The sequence below is a fragment of the Ranitomeya imitator genome, chromosome 1 (assembly GCF_032444005.1).
Source record: "Ranitomeya imitator isolate aRanImi1 chromosome 1, aRanImi1.pri, whole genome shotgun sequence".
NCBI classification, from domain to species: Eukaryota; Metazoa; Chordata; class Amphibia; order Anura; family Dendrobatidae; genus Ranitomeya; species Ranitomeya imitator.
In genome coordinates this window covers 168,416,047-168,441,181 of record NC_091282.1, presented here as the reverse complement: position 1 = coordinate 168,441,181, position 25,135 = coordinate 168,416,047, and the positions used below count along the sequence as shown (strand labels likewise).

At 46.1% G+C, this 25,135-nt stretch overlaps 1 protein-coding gene across 1 annotated transcript in view; it reads left to right on the top strand.

Annotated features, from left to right (window-relative positions):
• Positions 1 to 25,135, top strand: part of ST8SIA4 (ST8 alpha-N-acetyl-neuraminide alpha-2,8-sialyltransferase 4) — a 255,164-nt gene that overhangs the window by 37,962 nt on the left and 192,067 nt on the right. The window contains exon 2 of the mRNA XM_069752216.1: positions 7,691 to 7,822. Within this exon, the coding sequence (XP_069608317.1) occupies positions 7,691 to 7,822 (132 nt within the window). The remainder of the gene's footprint in view (positions 1 to 7,690; positions 7,823 to 25,135) is intronic.

The following is a 25,135-nucleotide window of genomic DNA, read 5'->3' as shown; positions in this document are numbered from 1 at the left end:
TGACCGGCCGAACTTTGAACAGACGGTCAAAGTTGGGGTCATCTCGTGCGGGACACTGTGCATTATCGGAATAATGCAGGAATTTATGGATGGCCTCAAAACGTCTCCGAACCATGGCCATTCGGAATACTGGAGTGTTATATAAAACATCTACACTCCAATATTGCCGCATTTCTGGCTTCTTCACGATCCCCATGTGGAGGACCAGGCCCCAAAACTGCATCATTTCAACTGCGTCTACAGGAGACCAGTTGGAAAATGATGTACCAGGGTTTTGCTCCAAAAATTGACGAGCATACAAATTAGTTTGCTCCACCATGAGGTTAATAAAATCCTCAGAGAAAAAGACTTTGAAAAAGTCTGTTTCTGTGAGGCCCGTGGTGTCAAACTTGATTCCTGATTCTGCCACAAAATCAGGAATCAGTGGCTCGTAATTTTCGGGGGGCGAGGTCCATGTGGGTTCCGCAGTGGGGAGCGCTGGTTCAGGAGTGGTGGGGGCTGCCTCATCTTCTGTCCTGGGGCGTCTGCGTGGTGGTTCCGCAGGACCCGAGGAGGAAGAGGAGGAGGAGGAGGAAGAGGATGAAGAATCAGAAAAGTGAAGAAAAGTGGGATCCTCTCCCTCGCTATCAGTGTCGGAGGCAAGGAAAGCATATGCCTCCTCCAATGAATAGCGCTGTTGGGACGAACGGGACGAGCGGGACATTTTTGTGTGAATATGGTGATTGGGTGCACTTTATTGATAACTGTATGTGTATGTGTGGGGGGATAGTGATTTGTGCAAACTTATCTGAAAAGAAAATGCTAAAAGGAGAAGAAAAACCTGTAAAAAAAAAAAAAAGGCAGGCACAAACTCTGATAAGAGAACTGCGTCACTTATCAAAGTTTGGCGGCTGCGGGATGTGTGTACGGAGGTTGCGCAAAAAGGCTGAAGGGAAAAAAGCGAGCGCGAGAGTTGATCGGTGAACTGCGTCACCAATCAACGCTCGGCGGCTGTTAAATGGGCGCACGGAAGGAGGTGCAAAGGGGGGTAAAAAGAGGGGGAAGGGAGATGGGGGTGGAAGTGGGGATTGGGCAGGGATCAGTGATCAAAACGTACGGTTGTAGTCAGGTGGCGCAAAAGGGGGGTGAAAAAAAAAAAAAGGAAAACGGCAGGCACAAACTCTGATAAGTGAACTGCGTCACTTATCAAACTTTGGCGGCTGCGGAATGTGTGTACGGAGTTGGTGCAACGGGGGTGAGGGAAAAAAAGCGAGCGCGAGCGTTGATCGGTGAACTGCGTCACCAATCAACGTTCGGCGGCTGTTAAATGGGCGCACGGAAGGAGGTGCAAAGGGGGGTAAAAAGAGGGGGAAGGGAGATGGGGGTGGAAGTGGGGATTGGGCAGGGATCAGTGATCAAAACGTACGGTTGTAGTCAGGTGGCGCAAAAGGGGGGTGAAAAAAAAAAAAAGGAAAACGGCAGGCACAAACTCTGATAAGTGAACTGCGTCACTTATCAAACTTTGGCGGCTGCGGAATGTGTGTACGGAGTTGGCGCAACGGGGGTGAGGGAAAAAAAGCGAGCGCGAGCGTTGATCGGTGAACTACGTCACCAATCAACGTTCGGCGGCTGTTAAATGGGCGCACGGAAGGAGGTGCAAAGGGGGGTAAAAAGAGGGGGAAGGGAGATGGGGGTGGAAGTGGGGATTGGGCAGGGATCAGTGATCAAAACGTACGGTTGTAGTCAGGTGGCGCAAAAGGGGGGTGAAAAAAAAAAAAGGAAAACGGCAGGCACAAACTCTGATAAGTGAACTGCGTCACTTATCAAACTTTGGCGGCTGCGGAATGTGTGTACGGAGTTGGCGCAACGGGGGCGAGGGAAAAAAAGCGAGCGCGAGCGTTGATCGGTGAACTGCGTCACCAATCAACGCTCGGCGGCTACTAAATGTGCGCACGGAGGCGGCACAAATGGGGGTGGAGGGGGTAAAAAGAGGGGGAAGGGGGGATTGGGGTGGATGAACGGGGATTGGGGTGGATGAACGGGGATTGGGGTGGATGAACGGGGATTGGGGTGGATGAACGGGGATTGGGCAGGGATCAGGGATAAAACTTACGTTTAGTTGTCTTCTTTCTTTAGCAGGGATTGTGGTGCTACAGGCTGCTGTGGCACCACAATACCCAGCACGGCAGGGAGATCCAGGCACAAAATCCAGCAGGGAGATCCAGCAGTATGACCGCTCTGTAGGAATCCTCAGCTAGAATGAGGACCCTGCAGAGCGGTCATACACAGGTCAGGCAGGTGACACAGACAGGTCACAGAGCGGTCATGCTGCTGCTGTGACCTGTCATTGGTGGGATCGACCATAACATCGATCCCACCAATCAGAGCTTTCCTGGTGACCTGGCTGTGACCTGCCTAGGATCGGATCTGTTCGCGCCATCCTAGGCAGGTCACAGCCAGGTCACCTGCAGGGCACAGAGCGGTCACAGCGTGATCGCCGCTGCGCCCTGTGATTGGCGCGATCGACGATGACATCGATCGCGCCAATCGGCTCCTGCAGGCCCTGCTGGGCCTGCACTGTGTCCTATCCTAGGATCGGTGCTATTAGAGCACCGATCCACGCAGGTTCCGGCAGGGCACAGCGCGGTAATACCGCACGGTGCCCTGCGATTGGCGCGATCGATGTGATCGGCGATCGCGCCAATCCGGGGTGTTCTTGCCGGTGCCTGGCGTTGCCAGGCACCGGACCTAGGATCGAGTACATCGGTACTCGATCCTAGCCTGTCACCTCATTGTTTCAGCCGCTCCGATTGGCTGAAACAATGAGAATGGCTGTGATTGGCTGTTCAGAATTGAAGAGCCAATCACAGCGATCGAGAGGGCGGGTGGGCGGCGACAATGCTCTGGATGCCGAGGCCATCTCCCCCCAGGTGAGATGGCGTCGGAATTTTAATGCGATCACCGCGACTTAAGTCGCGGTATCGCATTAAAGGGCAGGACGTACTATCCCGTCAAGGGTCAGATAGGCCCAGGGCACCTCGACGGGATAGTACGTCCAAGGTCACAGAGGGGTTAAGGTTCACATGTGTATGTGAACGAGGTCCATGGAGTGACTTTGATTCACAAACTTAATGTTGGTTTCTCCTCCCGAACTCAACTGTCAATGTATTGGCTATGAGGCTGTTGAGCTTAAGCACCACTCCAGTGTTTTTCTTTTATAGGCCGGGATCACACATGTGAGAATTATGGCCGAGTCTCGCATGTTAATACCTGGCACTTAGGAGCGGAGTGTGCTGCCGCATAGCATTACATGGAGCCGCATGCTCCACTCCCGAGAGCCGGCGGCAGTACCAGGTATTAACATGCGAGACTCGGCCGTATTTCTCACATGTGTAATCTCGGCCATATACTCAGTGTTGGACTGGTGCCAGTAATCTAAGTTTATTGCCCTTAGTATTTTGCTCATCAGTGGCTGTCTTCAGCTGTTCCCAGCATCACTCTCATCCTACATTGCTATCTTTTGGCCTCGTGCTGGAGCTCATAGACTTACATTGAGTAGCGTCTTCTGGATCGCCCAGCAAACACTGGAGCACCATCCTCACAAACTGCTGGAGACCCTCCAGAGCAGCGCGCCGCTAACAGATGAAGACGGCAGCTGGTGAGCACAACTCCAACGGTAAAATAAAAAAAAACACTGGAGTTGTGCTTTAGGTTGGGAAAACAGTGTTTAGTCTATAAATCGCTGCCTGTGTAAGGACTCTATTTCATGGGCGTCTGCATTCTCCCTAATTCTGTAGACATGCACATGTCATCCTTCATGTATGAAGATGCGCAGAAGCAGTTATACAAGAATACCTCCTTTATTTTTACTGGTTTCTGAGTAATGCAAGGAAGAATTGTGCACATCTACTATATAATTGTCTAAGGGTCACTTCCGTCTGTCCTTCTGTCTGTCTGTCACGGTTATTCATTCGCTGATTGGTCTCGCCAGCTGCCTGTCATGGCTGCCGAGACCAATCAGCGACGGGCACAGTCCGGAAGAAAATGGCCGCTCCTTACTCCCCGCAGTCAGTGCCTGTCGTCTGCATACTCCCCTCCGGTCACCGCTAATACACGGTTAATGCCGATGGTAACGGACTGCATTATGCTGCGGGTAACGCACTCCGTTACCGCCGCTATTAACCCTGTGTGTCCCCAACTTTTTACTATTGACGCTGCCTATGCGGCATCAATAGTAAGAAATGTAATGTTAAAAATAATTTAAAAAAAAAAACTGCTATAGTCACCCTCCGTAGTCGCTCGTGCCGGCCGCCATCTTCCGTTGCAGGTTCCGGTGGCAAAGATGGTATGGGAGAAGGACCTGCCATAACATTATGGTCATGTGACCGCGACGTCATCACAGGCCCTGCGCGAGAAGGACCTGCCATGACGTCACGGTCATGTGACCGCGACGTCATCACAGGCCCTGCGCGCCTGCGCTAGAAAGACCTGCCATGACATCACGGTCATGTGACCGCGACGTGATCACATGTCCTGCGCTCGTACCAACCCTGGGACCGGAAGCTGCCGTGGACTGCAAGGGGCCCTCGGAAAGGTGAGTATATGTTTATTTTTTATTTTTTAAACTGTGACAAACCTGGCTGGGCAATATACTACGTGACTGGGCAATATACTAGGTGGCTGTGCAATATACTACGTGGCTGGGCAATATACTACGTGGTTGGGCAATATACTACATCACTGGGCAATATACTACGTGGCTGGGCAATATACTACGTGGCTGGGCAATATACTACGTGACTGGGCAATATACTACGTGGACATGCATATTCTAGAATACCCAATGCGTTAGAATCGGGCCACCATCTAGTTAAGAATAACAGTCATATCATTATATGAGTCCAATGAGCTATCTTGGCTGAGAAATCATAGGCCAGGATGAGACTATCATTAGCAAATCAGCAGGCAGCACAGTGGCTCAGGGATTAGCACCGTTGCTTTGCAGCACTGGGGTCCTGGGTTCAAATCTACCAAGAACAACATCTGCAAGGAGTTTGTATGTTCTCACCGTGTTTGTGTGGGTTTCCTCCAAGTTGTCTGGTCTCCTCCCACACTCCAACCACATACTGATAGGGAATTTAGATTCTCCGGTGATGGTGCAGGGAGCAAGCAGTCACGTGACCGCAAGTACATAATTTGCATACTTCCAGCCACATTCCGACTATATGTGTGTGGCATCATGCAATACAAGTGAATGGAGTGAGGCCAAGCACATCTAGCCAGTCTAGTTACCACATGTATGGAAGGTGTATGTAGCTGTTGGCAAGAGAGAATCCTGAAGTGTGATTTGGGCTCACTGTCAAGATTCATGTCTACAGTCACATGGACTAACTCGAAATGTAATAGAATTATTGAGAACAGAAATTATCTAATAAATATAAAAATATATACACTATTGGCATCGTAACAGTTTGATAAGTTCTTTTGGCTTAACCCCTTCTTGACAGGAGGTATTTTTGGTTTTGCGTTTTCATTTTTTGCTACCCTTCTTCCCAGAGCCATAACTTTTTTTCCTGTCAATATTGCCATGTGAGGGCTTGTTTTTTGCGGGATGAGTTGCACTTTTAAAAGACACCACTGGTTTTAACATATCATGTCCTGGAAAAAGGGAAAACATTCAAAGTGCAGTGAAATTGCAAAAAAAAAAAAATGCAATGTCACAGTGTTTGTTTGCTTTGCTTTCTTGCTAGGTTCACTAAATGCTAAAACTGACCTGCCATTATGTTTCTCCAGGTCATTACGAGTTCATAGACACCAAACATGTCTGGGTTCTTTTTATCTAAGTAATAAAAAAAAAATTCCAAACTTTGTTAAAGAAAAAAAAATTTGCGCCATTTTCCAATACCCGTAGCGTCTGCATTTTTCATGATCTCTGGTTGGGTGAGGGCTTATTTTTTGCGTTGACGTTTTCAATGATACCATTTTAGTGCAGATAAGGTCTTTGGATTGCCTGTTATTGCATTACGATGGGTGGCGCTCATAGCAATCCGGCAGTGACAACCATAGAGGTCTCCATGAGACTTCTGCGTGTCATGCCAACCCATCAGTGACCCGCAATCTCATGACGGGGGTCAACGATGGGCAGGAAATGCATGTTAAATGCCGCTGTCGGCATTGACAGCGGCATTTAATGGGTTAATAGCCGCGGGTGGATCACGATTCCACCTACCGCTGTTTCGGGCACATGTCAGCTGTTTTGAAAGATGTGGGCTCCCCGCCAGAGCCCACATCAAAGGGAGGGAGTCCGACGTTGGCGTACTATTAAGCCCAAAGACGGAAAGGGGTTAAAGGGTTTGTCCAGTGCAAAATAAGTCTGCAGTCACTCTATGTTGCTGCAGACTTATGAATCCCCAGCGCACGCACGATTCCCCGGTTTTTGAACTGGCGATTTACATACCAGAGCCAGACTAGTGGGTGCGGACTTGATGAATACAAGTGTATGGAATGAGACCGCACCCCCTAGACGAACTCTGGCTGAGGGTATGCATAACGCACACGTACCCGTCAGTCACGGCTCAGAACCAAGCGATTCATTAGTCTGCAGTCACACAGAGATCTGGACCAAACAACCACTTTAACTGTATTAGCTTCACCTTAGTGGAGTACATTCATAATCAATAACATTAACAGAAATAAACACTTGAAACAGATCACTCTGTTTGTAATGACTCAATATGAGTTTGAGTTTTTGTATTGAAAAATAAAATAAATTAACTTTTTGATATTCGAATTTAGTAAGAAGAATTTGTATCTCTCTGAAGGACCTTGCCACGTGTTACATTAAAGGACATGTTTAGAACTATTAATTATCTAAGACCCATAATAAAAAATATAACATGCAGGTAGCTGCTAATAGTGTCTGTGCTGGCAGATATTGGCGCCGTGCACAACAGGCAGGCAGGTTAGGCCTGTTAGCAGGGCCAGACTGGCCATCTGGCAATTCTGGCAAATGCCAGAAGGGCCTGTCTGGTCATGGGCCACATTGTCTGCTACGTTGTTAAGAAATTGGTGTTCTCAGATACCCATACTGTTAAGAGTTGTGACATATCAATAGAAATATTGGTGTTGTAGTAAATCTTGCCTTCCTCCATCCAGGGTAATATATCTCATCTGGTGCTTGGGGATGGGGACAGCATGGGCCTGTGTGATTTCAAGTGCCAGAGCTGAATTTCAGCCCCAGTCCGTACCTGCCTGATAGTTCTTAGGCTTTGTTGTAAAAAATGTAAATAGTCATGGATAGCATCTTTAAAAGCATAGCACTGACAAAGAACGAAAACTTTGCAAATTGATGAAGCTGGAACCTTTCTTCATTTTTGTAGTTCCAGACATTACTCTGAAGTCTTTGGACATTATCAGTGTGTTACAGATGTGTGGAGACTTAGACCTTGGTCCCAAAAACCCCCCAGCAAACTTAGTGCCTAGGAGAGCAGTTCTTGTAATAAAAATTCTGTACTTGTATAAATAATGATGTAAGGAAGTGGAGCAATGCCTCTAAAGTTTATTTAAATTTGGAAACCACGTTAAGTACCTTTATGAGTGAGGAGCTTTCATGTATTGATGTTTTACAATCCACAGCTGTTTCCGTGTCTCATGCATAAGAAATATTTATTGACTATGAAGCTAATTAGCTCGTGTCTTTGTTACATTTCAGGGATGGTGAGCTCACATTGAGTAGACTGATGGTGAATAGCTCAGATAAAATCTTAAGAAAAGAAGGCTCGGCAGTCTTCAACCATGCAGAAGCGGGCTGGAAGATCAATTCTTCATTGGCTTTGGAAATACGGTGAGTGACCCGGAGTGTAAACTTACAATGAATGAAAGTGAAATAATATTGCTTATGAGACTGCAACAGTGTGTACAAATCTGAAGATCGAAATTAAACCTGTTGATTTATACTTAACCTGTTGGAGCATTTATTGGTTTGTTTAGTTTTGAAAACATTTTGAAATGCTGAATTAAAAGAGCTATTGTGAGTTAGTAGTAGAGATGAGTGGACCTTTTTGAGATTCAAATTAGTTGGATTTGTGGAATTTTCCCAAAGAATTTGATTCTCCTGTGAATAAATTTGCACAAATCGCAGTAAGGAAAGGTTGAATTTTTCAAAAAATACTCGTGGGGTAGAGAAAAGAGAGAGAATGACACTGACCATAAGAGCTTACACTCTATTAGGCTGCTTTCACACATCAGTTTTTTGCCATCAGTCACAATCCATTGAATGATGAAAAAAACAGATCCGTCGCAGATTGTGAAAAACTGATGCGACAGATCTGTTTTTTCGCCGGATCTGACTAGCTAATCCAGCTAATTGGATCCTAAAAAAATCGGAGCATGCTCAGTTAGAAAAAAACTGAATCCGTCGCCATAGGCTTCCATTCTAGCAAACGATGGATGACGACGGATCCGTCGCTGTCCGTTTTTTCGATGGACACAAAAAAAGTTGCTATGTCTGTTTCCTCTGGCCACAGGACAAGCAATTTTCGACAGATCCGGCGAATGACGGATGAAACGTGAGGCCATCCGTCGCTAATACAAGTCTATTAGAAAAAAACGGATCCGCCAGCAACATTCGCCGGATTTGTTTTTTTCAAAATTCGCCAGATTGAGACTGATGGCAAAAGACTGAAGTGTGAAAGGGGCCTTAGATACACAGAGAGGAGCATACACACTACAAAGAGAGAGAGGACCCCGCTGAGCATAACTCTACTGGAGAGGACTCTGCTGTTCATAAAAGCTTACACTCTATAGGGGAGAGAGAAAGAGAGAGAGAGAGGGAGAGGGAGGAGAGAGAGAGAGGGAGAAGGTGAGGGAAGAAAAGAGGGAGGGGGAGAGAAGGGGAGAGCGGGAGGGAGAGAGGGAGAGGGTGGAGATGGAGAGGAAGAGAGAGGTAGGGGGAAGAGAGAGGAAGAATGTACACATTACAGAATAGAGAGCGAGAGGACCTCGCTGACCATAAGACCTTACACTTTAGAAAAGAGGAAGACCTATCCAGTGATTTTGAAGATGGAAAACAATTTTGCATTTTGTGTAAGCCTAGGTGGCCACGTAAAAAGACGTTTACCTGCTCTTTGATGCTGTTTCACACAAATTGTACTTTAAAGGGATATTCCCATCTCCAAGATCCTGTCCCAGTATGTAGTAGGTGTAATAATAATAATATTAGCAATTACCTCCAATCAGAAATGTTGCATATGAAAAAGAGGTTACCACTAGCGCTACCACCTATCTTCTTTAGAGCAGTATGCTCAAATGCGCCCTTTGCCTGGGTGCACTTTGGGCTAAGTCCAATTAAATAATGATAGCACGTTTGAGATGCACAAAAAAAGAGTGTCTTGATGAATACACAAAGTGTAAAGGAGTATAGCTGGAAAAGCTCTCTTTACCTGTTCACAATGTGTAATGATGACGATCCGTTCTGAGTACTAGTTTGTTAAGGATGGATGCAGGGAGTCTTGTTGTTGCACTGTACTTATGAAGAAACCTGTGTCCTGGAATCCTATTATCGCACTGTACTTGCGGGGAATCCTATGTCCTAGATCCACATAATGTTTGCAAATGAATGGTGTTAGTATGGTGCTAGCTGGTCACTCCTATACCAACACCTGATCAAAAAAGCTGCCGCCTTGCAGGTGTATAATATGATGGAAGTGGTACAGACTCTCTCCAGGAGAAGACGCGCTACAAAAGAGTATCTCAAACCTGTTTTCAGAAATGTACTATAGTTTTTTAATTCTCTGTGCCTTTCTCCTCATGTGCAGGCATTGCAGGACCTTAGGTATCCATAGTTACGTCCGCTAATGAATTAAGTCCTGCAATGCCTGCACATGAGGAAAGAGACATAGCTAATCAAATAAACTATGCTACATTTCTAATTGGAGGGATTTACTAACATTATTATTATACTTACTACATATTGAGATCTTGGAGATGAGAATACCCCTTTTAATCCTGCAGATATCGATCTACTCATCTTCAGTTAATAGGAGTGGATACCCCATGCAAAACATTCATCTACTACCCAAGGGGTGAATGACAACACATACTTTAAGTTGACCATTGATTTTTCCCTATGGTGGGGCTGAAGGTGAATGTACATTTTTGTTAATTCACAGTTCCTTATTTAAAGCTGGGTAGCCCAGCAAGAGAACAGATTGGGATTATTTTAGAGACGCCTCTTACTCAGCCAAACCAGATCTCCACTTTGCACTGACGAGGGGCAGTACCCGAAACACAGTGTCTACAATATGAGGACTCAAGTGAGAATACCAAGGAGTGGACCCACTGGACCGTGACAACAATCCTCCCTCAGGCGAGCTGACCAGATGGACCACCCCCTATACAGGGAGCGTTAGGGGCAGACCCGCGGGAGACTATCGCCATGGCGGCTGGGAAACAAGGATGGATTAGAGAGCGAGTCACTGACTGGACGGAGGAAGGGAACTGACAGGCGGGAGACAGGAGCACGAACTCAATAAAGACAAGAGCTGGAAGGCAAAAACACAGGGCTGGCAGGTACGGCTGAGATAAAGGACTGACGGGCATGGCAGAGCCTCAGGGCTGGCAGGTACGGCAGAAACACAGGGCAAACAGGACGGACACCAATGACTGGATCTAAGGAGAGCAAAGGAAGAACCAAGTCAGGAAATAAGGTACACAGAAAGGCGTGCGGCCAAGACCACTTGTAATAACAAATGAGCATCAGGCACAGGGGAAAGGAAGAGGCAGGGTAATAAAGCGGCGCTGCGTAGCACTTCCGGTTTAGGAGTCCTCCAAGGTAATAGAGAGGACAGGAAGGAGGTACCAGAACGGAGTTCATAAATGTGCGCGCGCAGCGCTGAGCCAAGCGTGCACGCGCACCCGACGAGTGGCAGAAATCGGGAGCAAGTTCTGAGGGGAAGACGCTGCAGCAGTGGAGATGTGCCGGGATGCCGAGGACATGTGAGTATCGCAGGGCACGGGGATGCAGTGGCAGCGACGTAACAGCACCCCCGCCTTTACGCTCCCTTAGTTTAAGGCTAGAAAGAAACCTAGCTAAAATTCAGTGAGCCAGAATGTTTTCTTGAGGCTCCCAGGACCTTTCCTCAGAGCCAGAACCCTTCCAGTCGACCAAAAGCAAAGTTCTACCTCTAAGTTTTTTCATGGCAAGAATGTCCTTAACCTCAAAGACATCATCTGCGAAAACAGGTGAAAGTGAATGAAGAGTCAAGATATGAAACTGATTGAAAACCACTGGCTTTAGCAGAGACACATGAAAGGAATTGGGAATATGGAGAGAGGTGGGTAACTTAAGCTTGTAAGAGACATTATTAAAGCGAGACAAAACCTCAAAAGGTCCAATGTACCGGGGTCAAAGCTTATGTGAAGGGACTTTAAGATGGATGAAGTTAGAAGATACCCATATCTTATCATCAGGATGATATAAAGGAGAATCAAGACGCCTTTTATCCGCATGGCTCTTCATCCTATCCTGAGCTAGTTCGGGAGCGGACTTGGTGTCCTGCCAGACCCTGGAGAACATTCTAGACAGAAGATCAGCCGCCGGTACAGCAGAGACAGGAGGAACCGGTAGAGGAAGACCAGGATGTTGACCGTAGACGATAAAAAATGGATTTTAGTAGAAGCTTCGTTGGTATGGTTATTATAGGCAATTCAGCCCACGGTAGTAAGTCAGACCAATCATTCTGATGAGCATTGGAGAAATGACAGATAAGTCACCAAAATCTGATTTATACGCTCCACTTGGCCATTGGTCTGCGCATTGGAAGGCCGAATAGAAGTCAAGTGAGATGTTCATCGACTTTCAGAGAGATCTCCAGAATCGAGCGGTGAACTGGACTCCTCGGTCAGAAACAATATGTTGAGGTAGACCATGAATACGAAAAATATGATGGATAAAAATCTTCGCCAATTCAGGAGCCGAAGGTAAACCAGGGAGAGCAATGAAATGAGCCATCTTAGAAAATTGGTCCATGACCACGAAGACGACCATGCAGCCAGAAGAACGAGACAGGTCAGTAATAAAATCCATTGCAATATGTTTCCATGGAGTAGAAGGCACCGGAAGAGGATGAAAAAGCCCAGAAGGTAACTGCCTAGGAACCTTATTCTTAGCACAAGAAAGACAAGAGGCAATGAAACTTCGGACATCCTGCAAAAGAGTCGGCCACCAGTAGTAGTAGTAGATACAAGAATGAGGGTCTTCTTGAAACCGACATGTCCCGCCTGTTTGGAGGCATGACCCCATTGTAGAACACGTCTTCTGTTTTCAGAAAACAAAAGTCTTACCCGGAGGTAAAGAGGTCAGACTGACCTGAGCAACTGTGATGATTTTAGATGGATCGATGATGTGCATGGCCTCCTCCTAAATATCCACCGGCAAAAGGATCTGGACCATGCGTCGGCCTTGAAGTTTTTATTACCAGACTGGAAGCGAAGCTCAAAGTTGAAACGGGCAAAGAACAGGGCCCACCTGGCCTGCCGGGGATTCAGTCTGTGCGCAGAATGAATGTATACCAAATTCTTATGGTCCGTATAGAAAGGGGTGTAAGGCTCCCTCCAAAAGATACTTCCACACCTCCAGTGCCAATTTGATAGCCAGAAGTTGCATATCGCCGATGGAATAGTTCCTTTCGGAAGAGGAGAACGTTTTGGTGAAAAAACCACAGGGAGCAAGGCTACCGGAAGAGGACTTCTGGGAAAGAACTGCTCCGGTCGCAGTAGCAGAGGCATCAACCTCAAGAACGAAGGGCTTATTAGCTTCAGGGCATTGGAGTAGAGGAGCTGAAGCAAATGCTTGTTTGTGAGACAGGAAAGATTCTTCACCTTCTGCTGACAATTGGTGAGGGTTAGCCCCTTTTCGTATCTTAGAGGACATAGGAGCAGACAAAGAAGAGGAGTGAGGAATAAACTGCCGATAATTCGCAAATCCAAGAAATCGCTGAATTGCTTTTATCCCGAAGGGACGCGGCCAGTCGAGCACGGCAAAAACTTTTCCCGGATCCATGCTTAAACCAGAATCGGAGATGACGAAACCCAAGAACGGAAAAGACAATTTTCAAGTTTAGCGTACAAGTGATTCTCCCTCAGACGCTGGAGTACTTGTCGAACATCTCTTCTATGAGAAGGCAGGTCTGGTGAAAACACTAGAATATCGTCCAAGTACACCACTGCACAGGTGTAAATTAGATCCCGAAATACATCATTAACCAACTCTTGGAAGACTGCAGGTGTATTGCATAAACCGTAGGGCTTAACCAAATACTCATAATGACCGTCTCTGGTATTAAATGCAGTCTTCCATTCATCCCCCACGCAGATACGGATTAAATTATAAGCTCCTCGGAGATCCAGTTTAGTGAGGATTCGTGCTCCTCGAAAACGGTCAAAGAGTTCCAGAATGAGAGGGAGTGGGTACTTGTTTTTAATCGTGATTTTATTAAGTCATCGGTAATCAATGCAGGGACGAAGAGAACCATCCTTCTTCTTGACAAAGAAAAAACCTGCTCCTGCAGGTGAGGAGGACTTCCGAATAAAGCCTCTGGCCAGATCCAGATAGGTATATCTAGGACCATAATAGGTAATTTAATCTGGTGACTTATTTCTATATATGTGGTATCTATACTTAGTTCTTTTATACTGGGTCTGGGTTCTACCTAGGAAGACCTCTCTTACCTGTCCTAGGCGGAGGCGTTTCCCGGCTTCAGGGGACAGGAACGCAGAAGATGGGAGGCAATGCTGCAATAAAAGCAAAGACCTTGTGCGAGTCTCTCCTTACGGCATTGTTCTGCAGGCTTGAGACAATCTACCTGCATAGGCTCAGGAGAAGGAGTGGGGACCGAAGCGGTTTGAGAGTTGAAGGGACCACATGTAGCTGAGGACAAACGAAGAGGTTTCCTCTCTCTGGGGACTTTGTGAGAACGCTCCTGGAAGCGTAAATCAATGCGAGTCGCCAGAGAAATACGATCATCCAATGAAGTAGGTGTGTCTCGCCACGCCAGTACATCTTTAATTCAAGATGACAGACCTCGCCAAAAAGCTCCTACCAAAGCCTCATTGTTCCAGCCCAGATCTGAGGACAGCGTACGGAAACGGATGGCGTACTGACCAACAGAGAGAGTGTCTTAAAGAAAGTTGAAAAGGGACTCAGTGGTAGAGACCAAATGACCAGGTTCATCGAATACCTTGCGAAAGGTATCTAAGAAGGGGGTGAGTTGGGAAACCAAAGGATCGTCACGCTCCCAGAGAGGATTCACCCAGGCCAAAGCCTCACCCTCCAAATGGGAAACCACAAAAGCTACCTTAGCTCGGTCGGTAGGGTATAGTAATGGTGAGAATTCAAAATGTAACTGGCACTGGTTAAGAAACCCGCGACATAATTTAGGATCCCCTCCATACCGAGGAGGTCTGGCTAGATGGGGCGAGGATTGTGGAGCAGAAGCCTGGACAGGAGTAAAGGCAGCATTCTGGAGAGAAAGAATCCGGTTGTCAACTGAGGCCATATAGTTGAGAATATGAGACTGAGTGTCCCATTGTTGGCCGAGCTCCTGCTGAAGAGCGGCCAACTGAGAGGCGTTACCTGGATCAGAGGACTGTAAGGCCGCAAGACGAGACTCCATATTTTTTAAAAAGGACATGATCCTAGTCTGGTTCTCCTGTAGGAAAAGTAACTCCTTTTGGGTAGCGGAGACACCAGCAGGGTCCATGGCCTGATGCTACTATGAGGACTCAAGTGAGAATACCAAGGAGTGGACCCACTGGACCGTGACAACGATCCTCCATCGGGTGAGCTGACCAGATGGACCACCCCCTATACAGGGAGCGTTAGGGGAAGACCCGCGGGAGACTATCGCCATGGCAGCTGGGAGACAAGGATGGACTAGAGAGCGAGTCACGGACTGGACAGAGGAGGGGAACTGACAGGCAGGAGAGAGGAGCATGAACTCGATAAAGACAAGAGCTGGAAGGCAAAAATACAGGGCTGGCAGGTACGGCTAAGACACAGGACTGACGGACAAGAAAGAGCCTCAGGGCTGGCAGGTACGGCAGAAACACAGGACGGACACCAAGGACTGGATCTAAGGAGAGCAAAGGAAGAACCAAGTCAGGAAATAAGGTACACAGAAATGCGTGCGGCCAAGACCACTTGTAATAACAAATGAGCATCAGGCACAGGGAAAAGGAAGAGGCAGGGTAATAAAGCGGCGCTGCGTAGCACTTCCGGTTTAGGAGTCCTCCAAGGTAATAGAGAGGACAGGAACGAGGTACCAGAATGGAGTTCAGAAATGTGCGTGCGCAGCGCTGAGCCAAGCGTGCGCGCACCCGACGAGCAGCAGAAACCGGGAGCGAGCGCTGAGAGGAAGACGCTGCAGCAGTGGAGACGCGCCAGGATGCCGAGGTCATGTGAGTATGGCAGGGCGCAGGCAGTAGCAGCGATGTAATATGCAAATTGAGATTCTGGTTTGGCTTTTATCCTAAGTCATGTGACAAGACTCGTTAAAAGATCGACATTGACTGTTAGGATTGCTACTTCCAATAGATGGCACTAGAGCTCTAGTCCTCTTCCTCTCTGAAGAGACAATTTGCATATTTACCAGAGGAGCAGTGCGGCTTTAAGTCTCCTCACCTCGACATGCTTATCATGTCACTCTCCGCAAGGAGAAACAATACTTCTTGGATCCCAGAGTTGAGTAATGGAATTGTCCAAAGGCATGTAGCATCTGAAAGACAGTAGTAATGTTTTTGGAGTGTAAATAACACATTTAGGGTATGTGCACAAGACTTCTTTTTTAGGTTGGTCCGCCCCAAAATCCAACTTAAAAAAGTTCTCAAGACAATGAATATGACCAATCCTTTGTAAAAATGACTTGCTGTGCATATGTTCAGGCATTTTAGCGTCCTTTAACCACTTCAGGTTTCGAAAGCCGCTAAACATAGGGACCCGACCATTTTTCAGATGTCTTCTGCTCTGAAGTTGCTGTATATTTTACCAAACAAGTCAGTGCACAACAAATATAGCACAAAAAGAGGATTCCGAGATCCTCCAAAAATTCGGAAAACAGCAAAAAGGCAGAGATGCTTACCTGCCTAGGCCTCGAAACAAATGCAGGATGTAGTGGACCCATGTGGTTAAGCTGGCGGCAACACAGGTGCAGAAATACGGATGAGGCAACCACTCACAACCTACCAAACTAATGGAGGGGGTGGCTGCTTGGCATATTACTGCACATAAAAGACTTGTATGTGGCGCTGTTCACACAGTGGAGATGCACAGCATCCAGGTTAACAGCCTAGTAGTGACACCCTTCTATTAGCTCAGGCGGGCTGCCCAGCGCTATCCAAATGCATCCCATGTGAAATGACACCACAGTTTACAAGACAGAATGGCACCCCGAAAAATGTGCAAAAAAACACATATTAAAAAATATATGAGGTATTAGTTTATATTTTGGCCAAAATAAGCAAGCTCATAACCCACGTCATGGGTCCCCACGTTTACGAGTCCTAACGCTAGACAAATATAGCACAAAAAGAGGATTCAGAATCCTCTTTTTGTGCTGTATTTTGTTTAGGGTCACAATCAACCAACCCTTTAACGAGTCTTGTAATATGACTTAGGATAAAAGCCAAATCAGAATCTCAATTTGGAAACAGTGTTTTTTTTAATCACATAAGTTTCAGATCATTAGTTTTGCAACTCTGGGAGTGTGAGACTTTTAGTGGTGATCAACTTCACTTTTTAGACACACATTGCAAGTTGCACAATTGACATTGTGCAAATACATTTTGGTTGCAAGAAGCATTCAGTATATTGGGTAATATGATCTGACTTGTTTCACGATCTTAATGTAGGACAGTTTCCATGGCCTCGCTACCTGTGTTTTTCCAGATAACATAGCAGTCTACTTCTGGTTTATTATTAGTTAGTCCACTTAAAATATAGCACAGGGCATTGCGACATTATCATGAACAATGGCAGGGGATTCTGTGCTGTGGTTTAACCGAAATGTTTAATCAGAGGCACACTTTTATTTAGAGTTTCCTTTTTCTAATAAATGTGCTGTGGAAACAGTTTACCTAATATACTGTATATCTATATTTTATCTGTATTACAAAGGAATATTGAAAGTGCATTTTTACAAGGGGAAATTCTTTACCTTCTTGGATTCAGTGGTTCACATTCCCTGCCTAGAGGAACATCCTCAGCCCCGTAGTGCTGCGTTTGTTAGTCATAGGAATAGCAATTGTTAGCAAGGTAGCAAACAAGTGCAGCAAAGATTAATTTGCTAATGACAAAGTTCTTATTTAGTCTTATGTTCAGATGCAAAAAACAATTTAGTGCAGTTCTTGGATTAATTAAGAGATATTAGTTGGTGCATGCGACCATGTTGGCACAAATGGTTGGCAGTTGGTACACAGGCAGTAGCTGAGGTTTAGGCACAATCTTCTAGTTTACGACACAAGCAGATTCAGACTTGGGGTACGAAGACCAAGGAAACACGGGGGAGATAGCGGACCTGAAACTGGGCAAGTTGAGTCCTGCAGTTGAAGCTGAAGGTTTATACTTGGGACTCTTGCCAAGCTGCAGGATACCAAAACACACCCTGGTCCCAGGGTAAAGGAAACTGGATCAGATACCGAGCTTTGAGTGCTGATTCATACAGGGTGCAAAGAGCCTAAAGATGGAGCAGTGAACTCCGTAGTGCAGCTCAAGCCTATTACCATCTCAGGCCATGGGGTAAATGCACAGATTCAAATGTTTCACCCAACACCATGATTAGTTAGTGAGGTTAACTAATTCTAGAGATCTGTTGAGTTAGATGAAGTGATACCGTAGCTGAACCTTCCAGTAGATTGATCCTTGTGTTCATATGCTTCTCCGTGTGGCCTGGCTGCAGCACATCAGAGTAAAGCATGACTTTGTAATAGTGGATGCTGTAGGGATTTAATGGGAATCTGTCACCCTCCGGGACATATATAACATATTAATTTAGAAAGGAGAAAAATATGGAGCATCGATGAAAATTATATCAAAAATATTTATTCAATAAGTATTCCATAGTAAAATGTGAAGTTCAATAACATTAACATTATGCAGTAACATGCACGAAAGAAATGCCTAGAAATGCTAAAGACCCCATCCCCAAACCCACAATTAATGCCCCCATAAGGGGAACATCAAGGAACCCCCCCAAATGATCACATATAACTGAGTGCTAAAAAATGCAAAAGCAACAAAAACGGACTAGCCCAATGTTAAATATCAATTCCCCGAACAAGCATCCCTCAGTGGGGCTTCATGATAATTCACCGCTCAATAAGGGGTTGGTATGAGTGCAGGGCTTACCAGTAACAGGGGTGAGGTGGGGAGACAGCCGGAAGATGGACCCCGACGTGCGTTTCGTGGCAGCACAGTACCGCTTCCTCAAGGGGATAATCTCTTTGGGCCAGCAAGGACCTTAAAATAGCCCCTGACCCCGATCACATGATACTCGGCAGCCAATCACGGCGGCGCTGTCGGGGCGTGCGCACTGCATCCGACAGGTCCTGGCCGTGGAGCTCGGCATCAGCCCAAGCGCGCATGCGCAGGGAGCGGTACAGCACACGGAGCACGCGAACAAGACTGGAAGACGCCTATCCACACCAGGACACAGCGGACCGCAGCGCGACGCTCACAGCCACCAGTGGGGAGTATAGCCTCATCAGAGAGCAGTCATATGCTATAGCATGCCGTCCACCCAACCACAAACAAGAGACCCAATGCAAACATATTCAGCTAACAATATCAAGAAAGCACACACATTACATAAACCATAATATCAAAGTATGGCAGGTCCACATTTTAAGGAAAAGTCCATCCATTCCAATAGAGGTAAATTTCTATCATGATGGGCAAATGGAGAAGTCACACTTCTTATCCATAGGGCCTAGCTTTAGTCCCTCCGGGTTGGAGTGGTATCAATCAAAAAATATTGGCAGGGCAATAGACACGTCCATAGAAAATACCTTGGGCACCAGATCTATTAAGATTACTGATAATGCAAAAAAAAGGAAAAAAACTTTAAAATCACATATAAATAAAAACAACAAATCGCTCCTGTCAAACCAATCTAATCAGTTTTTATGAAGAGGTAAGCTATAGGCTGGACCACGGTGAGTCATTGGACGTGGTATATCTCGATTTTTCCAAAGCGTTTGATACCGTGCCGCACAAGAGGTTGGTACACAAAATGAGAATGCTTGGTCTGGGGGAAAATGTGTGTAAATGGGTTAGTAACTGGCTTAGTGATAGAAAGCAGAGGGTGGTTATAAATGGTATAGTCTCTAACTGGGTCGCTGTGACCAGTGGGGTACCGCAGGGGTCGGTATTGGGACATGTTCTCTTCAACATATTCATTAATGATCTGGTAGAAGGTTTACACAGTAAAATATCAATATTTGCAGATGATACAAAACTATGTAAAGCAGTTAATACAAGAGAAGATAGTATTCTGCTACAGATGGATCTGGATAAGTTGGAAACTTGGGCTGAAAGGTGACAGATGAGGTTTAACAATGATAAATGTAAGGTTATACACATGGGAAGAAGGAATCAATATCACCATTACACACTGAACGGGAAACCATTGGGTAAATCTGACAGGGAGAAGGACTTGGGGATCCTAGTTAATGATAAACTTACCTGGAGCAGCCAGTGCCAGGCAGCAGCTGCCAAGGCAAACAGGATCATGGGGTGCATTAAAAGAGGTCTGGATACACATGATGAGAGCATTATACTGCCTCTGTACAAATCCCTAGTTAGACCGCACATGGAGTACTGTGTCCAGTTTTGGGCACCGGTGCTCAGGAAGGATATAATGGAACTAGAGAGAGTACAAAGGAGGGCAATAAAATTAATAAAGGGGATGGGAGAACTACAATACCCAGATAGATTAGCGAAATTAGGATTATTTAGTCTAGAAAAAAAGACGACTGAGGGGCGATCTAATAACCATGTATAAGTATATAAGGGGACAATACAAATATCTCGCTGAGGATCTGTTGATACCAAGGAAGGTGACGGGCACAAGGGGGCATTCTTTGCGTCTGGAGGAGAGAAGGTTTTTCCACCAACATCGAAGAGGATTCTTTACTGTTAGGGCAGTGAGAATCTGGAATTGCTTGCCTGAGGAGGTGGTGATGGCGAACTCAGTCGAGGGGTTCAAGAGAGGCCTGGATGTCTTCCTGGAGCAGAACAATATTGTAACATACAATTATTAGGTTCTGCAGAAGGACGTAGATCTGGGGATTTATTATGATGGAATATAGGCTGAACTGGATGGACAAATGTCTATTTTCGGCCTTACTAACTATGTTACTATGTAACATAGCGGCTGAGACAAAGGGGAGAGAGAGAATAGGAAGTTGATGGGGAAGCAGGAGGTACCTTATTACAGAACACACCGAGAGCAAGAGTAGCACACAAAAATCACAAACTGCTCATAGGTAGGGGGCGAAGCTCAGTGCTTCGTTCAGGCCATTTGGTGACATAGTGTCAAGTTGCACAATCCATTTTGTTTCAATTTGTGCTAAAAGCTTTTTGTTATCCCCACCAAGGCGTAAAACCTCAATTCCCCTCACCTGAAGAAGTTTCGTGTCACATTTATGGTGCGACCTAAAGTGACGGGAAATTGATTTCAAATCAGACGTGTCGGACACTGTCCTGGCCACACCAATGTCCCGCACATGCTCACGAACTCGGACTCTAAGTTCCCGAGTAGTTAACCCCACATACACCATGGGGCAAGGACATGTAGCATAATAGATTACATTGGTTGTACTACAGGAAATCTATTGTTTAATTTGAAATTCTTTGGTTCCGTCAGTAGAGGTGAAGCTAGAGCAGCGCAGGACATTGGTTATTGGACATTAATTGTGGGTTTGGGGATGGGGGTCTTCAGCATTTCTAGGCATTTCTTTCGTGCATGTTACTGCATAATGTTAATGTTATTGAACTTCACATTTTAGTATGGAATACTTATTGAATAAATATTTTTGATATAATTTTCATCGATGCTCCGTATTTTTCTCCTTTCTAAAATATGGTATCTTTGGAGCTGATTTACTAAGGCTGAGGGTTGGTAAATTTTTTGCCACACCCCGTATCTCACAACATGTATTTGGGGTCTTTGTTATCAACCTATTAATTTGGGCATACAGGTTATAGAACTGCTAAAGTAGTCTAAGGCCGGGTTCACATTTGCATATGTGTGCACAGCGTATACCTGTGTACCGATCTGCATTCATCTTACGTACATATATTTAACATTGTGTACGCAGGGACATGCGTTAGCATGCGGATGCGTATGCATGCGTCATTTCGCGGTGTGTGGCAAGCACAACATGTTGCATTTTTTGAGGTGTCAATTTTGCGCAGACATATGCATGCAGACGAGTGTGTCAAAACAGCGCATTACTGTCTATGTGAACGCTTTGGTACGCAAGGACATGCGTTCGATGCGCTTGTGTATTTCGGACGGTGCATGTCCGGGACACGCCCATTGAGACACGCTGTCCTGGAAATATCGAACGCATGCGCATAATCAACGCAAACACAGGCAAAAACGCATACAAATGCAGCGTTTTTTGGAGTCATGCTTAAAATGGTGCAGATAAAAAATGCAGCGTAACCATACGATTAAATGTGTTTGCTCATGCAGATGATACGCTGCGCACAGAGACGCTAATGTGAACTTAGCCTTACCTGTATGCCTCATATCTGCAGTCTTGTTGTTGAAAAATCGTCTTTTAATCCTTTTTTTAATGATTTCTTCCAGGCTCCGAGGCATGCAGGGCCTGGAAGAAATCTCTGTCTCATGTCTTCATTGTCATACCACTCCCCTCCCATTAGTACCCTGTGACATGTAATAGGGCGATTATACATATCTATTCCTTCCTTCTATGGGCACTGACTTCAGCGTTCTTCTGTGCAGGCGTGCACAACAATAAGGTGCTCTCCTTCCACAATGCATAGTTAGGAACCATACAGTTCCTGATGCCTCTGTTGCCCATGTATGCATGGTGGGGAGAGCACCTTATCGCCGCTCACTTGGGAGGTCATTGTAGTAGCATTGACTCGCCAGTGCCTGCACAGAAGAAAGCTGAAGCCAATGCCCATAGAATGACAGAATTGATACTGTAAAATAGTACTATTGCATTTGCAGGGCACAGGCAAGGGATTCCGGGGCCACCATTATGCCTCACAGGGTACTGGGACGCTGTTGGGAGGGGGGTGGTATGATAATGAAGACAAGACGCAGAGATTTCTTTCAGGCAGGCACCGCACACCCCAGAGCCTGAAAAAATAATTGATATAAAGAATTAAAAGATGATTTTTCAGCAAGATCGCAAATATGAGGCATACAAGTAGGACTATTTTATCATTTCTATCACCTGTATGCCCATATTAATAGGTCATATACATCCCAAGGGGTGACAGATTCCTTTTAATGTTGTTCAATTCAAAGAATAACTAATATCAGAATAATAATCTTACCGTAACTTTCATACATACCTAAAGCATTTAAAAAGAATGTGGCCAATAATTCATGCTGCTGGAATAAGGCAGGTATCATCAATCAGAGTCTAACTCCGTCATTTCAGGCAGGTCAGTCTTACTCTGAAACGCTGCTACATTTCAGAAGAAAACATACATTTAAAAGCCAGCCAGAGGCCATGCTTGTGCAGTGGATAGTCCAAGAGGCCATTCCCTGGTGGCTTCTTCCAACTAGGCTGTCTTACAGATTGTGGATATAAAGGGAGAGACCTGTCCCTCAAGAGGAGGGAGAAGAACGACACTGGATCCCAGAGAAGGCAGCGTTAGGTGAGCATATTAAAACACAAACACTATATACACATATGCACACATTTATTTGAAAAAAATCATCATGGCAGGGCTTCTTTAAACCGTCTATATGAGCATGCAGATTATAGAAAGCTGAATAAAATGATGATAATAATTTGTATTTTTATAGTGCCAACATATTCCGCTGCACTTCTATAATTTTAGATGGTACTTGAACAGACAATAAAGACATTACATAATAACACCTAACTCAGATACCAAAAGAGTGGGAACCCTGCTCTCAAGCTTACAGTCTATGAGGATATATTGGGAACGCGAAAGGTAAATGGCAAAATGTGCTTACATTATAAGGCCCAGCCGTAATGTTACTTTGATATCTGTGTTCCAATGTCTTATTTCAGAGAAATCTACTTTTTTCTTATAAGTAAATGATCTGTAAAGATCCATGGACCGGACACTGATGTGCTTGAGAATATAACTCCAGAGCTTATTTTATTCAAGGAGGGAGTTACCAGTATGAGACATGTATGACTGACACTTTGCTCTCATAATCACACACAGCTCTGCAGTGAGAGCAGAAGTGATGGTTGTCTCATTACAAACACATTTGTGCTACAGCTCTTGTAGTACTTTCTGCTTTTCTGCAGAGCTGTGCCTGATTATAACAAACACAATACAGCAGAGTTGCATTTTTACAAATACATTTGCAGTTGGGCTTTCACACTGCTTCAGCTTCCATATCACAGGCTGCCATTGTGGGGAGTTGGGCAGTACAGCAGAGCTGACAGCACTTTAACCCCTTAGCGACCGCCGATACGCCTTTTAACGGTGGCCGCTAAGGGTACTTAAACCACAGCGCCGTTAATTAATGGCGCTGTGGAAAAAGTGAATAGCGCCCCCCAGAGGCCGATTTTCTCCGGGGTCTCGGCTGCCGGGGGTAGCCGAGACCCCAGAGAACATGATTCGGGGGATTTTTAACCCACCCCGCATTTGCGATCGCCGGTAATTAACCGTTTACCGGCGATCACAAAAAAAAAAAAACACGATCTCTTTAATTTCTCTGTCCTCCGATGTGATCGCACATCAGAGGACAGAGAAAAGGGGTCCCAGGTGGCCCCCCAATACTCACCTAGCTCCCCCGATGCTCCTCGTGGCTCCCGGTGGGCGCCGCCATCTTCAAAATGGCGGGCGCATGTGCAGTGCGCCCGCCGGCCGGCCCCGCGAGAATCTTTGGGGTCTCGGCTGCCGGGGGTAGCCGAGACCCCAAAGAGCATGATTGGGGTCGGACCCCTGTTTTGCGATCGCCGGTAATTAACTGTTTACCGGCGACGGCAAAAAAAAAAAAAAGTAAAGTGTAATTCTCCGTCCTCTGATGTGATCGCACATCAGAGGACAGAGAAATAGGGGGATTCGAGGACCCTACAATACTCACCTGTGTCCCTGTATCCTCTTGCTGCTCCTCCTGGCCACCGGCAGAAGAAAATGGCGGGCGCATTCGCAGTGCGCCCGCCATCTGTCTCCATCTGCCGGCCGGCAGGAGAACAGCAGTTGGGGCTAAAATTAGGGTTAGGGGTAGGGTTAGGGTTAGGGGTTGGGGTAGGGTTAGGGTTAGGGGTAGGGTTAGGGTTAGGGGTAGGGGTAGGGTTAGGGCTAGGGTTAGGGTTAGGGCTAGGGTTGGGGCTAAATTTAGGGTTAGGGTTGGGGCTAAATTTAGGGTTAGGCTTCTTTCACACTTACGTCGGTACGGGGCCGTCGCAATGCGTCGGCCTGACATACCGACGCACGTTGTGAAAATTGTGCACAACGTGGGCAGCAGCTGTAGTTTTTCAACGCATCCGCTGCCCAATCTATGTCCTGGGGAGGAGGGGGCGGAGTTACGGCCACGCATGTGCGGTCAGAAATGGCGAATGCGACGTACAAAAAAACGTTTCATTGAACTTTTTTTGTGCCAACGGTCCGCCAAAACACAACTGATCCAGTGCACGACGGACGCGACGTGTGGCCATCCGTCACGATCCGTCGGCAATACAAGTCTATGGGCAAAAAACCCATCCTGCAGGCACATTTGCAGGATTCGTTTCTTGTCCAAAACGACGGATTGCAACGGAATGCCAAACGACGCAAGTGTGAAAGTAGCCTTAGGGCTAGGGTTAGGGTTGGGGCTAAAGTTAGGGCTAGGGTTGGGGCTAAAGTTAGGGTTAGAGCTGGGATTAGGGTTAGGGTTTGGATTAGGGTTGGTATTATGGTTAGGGTTGGCAT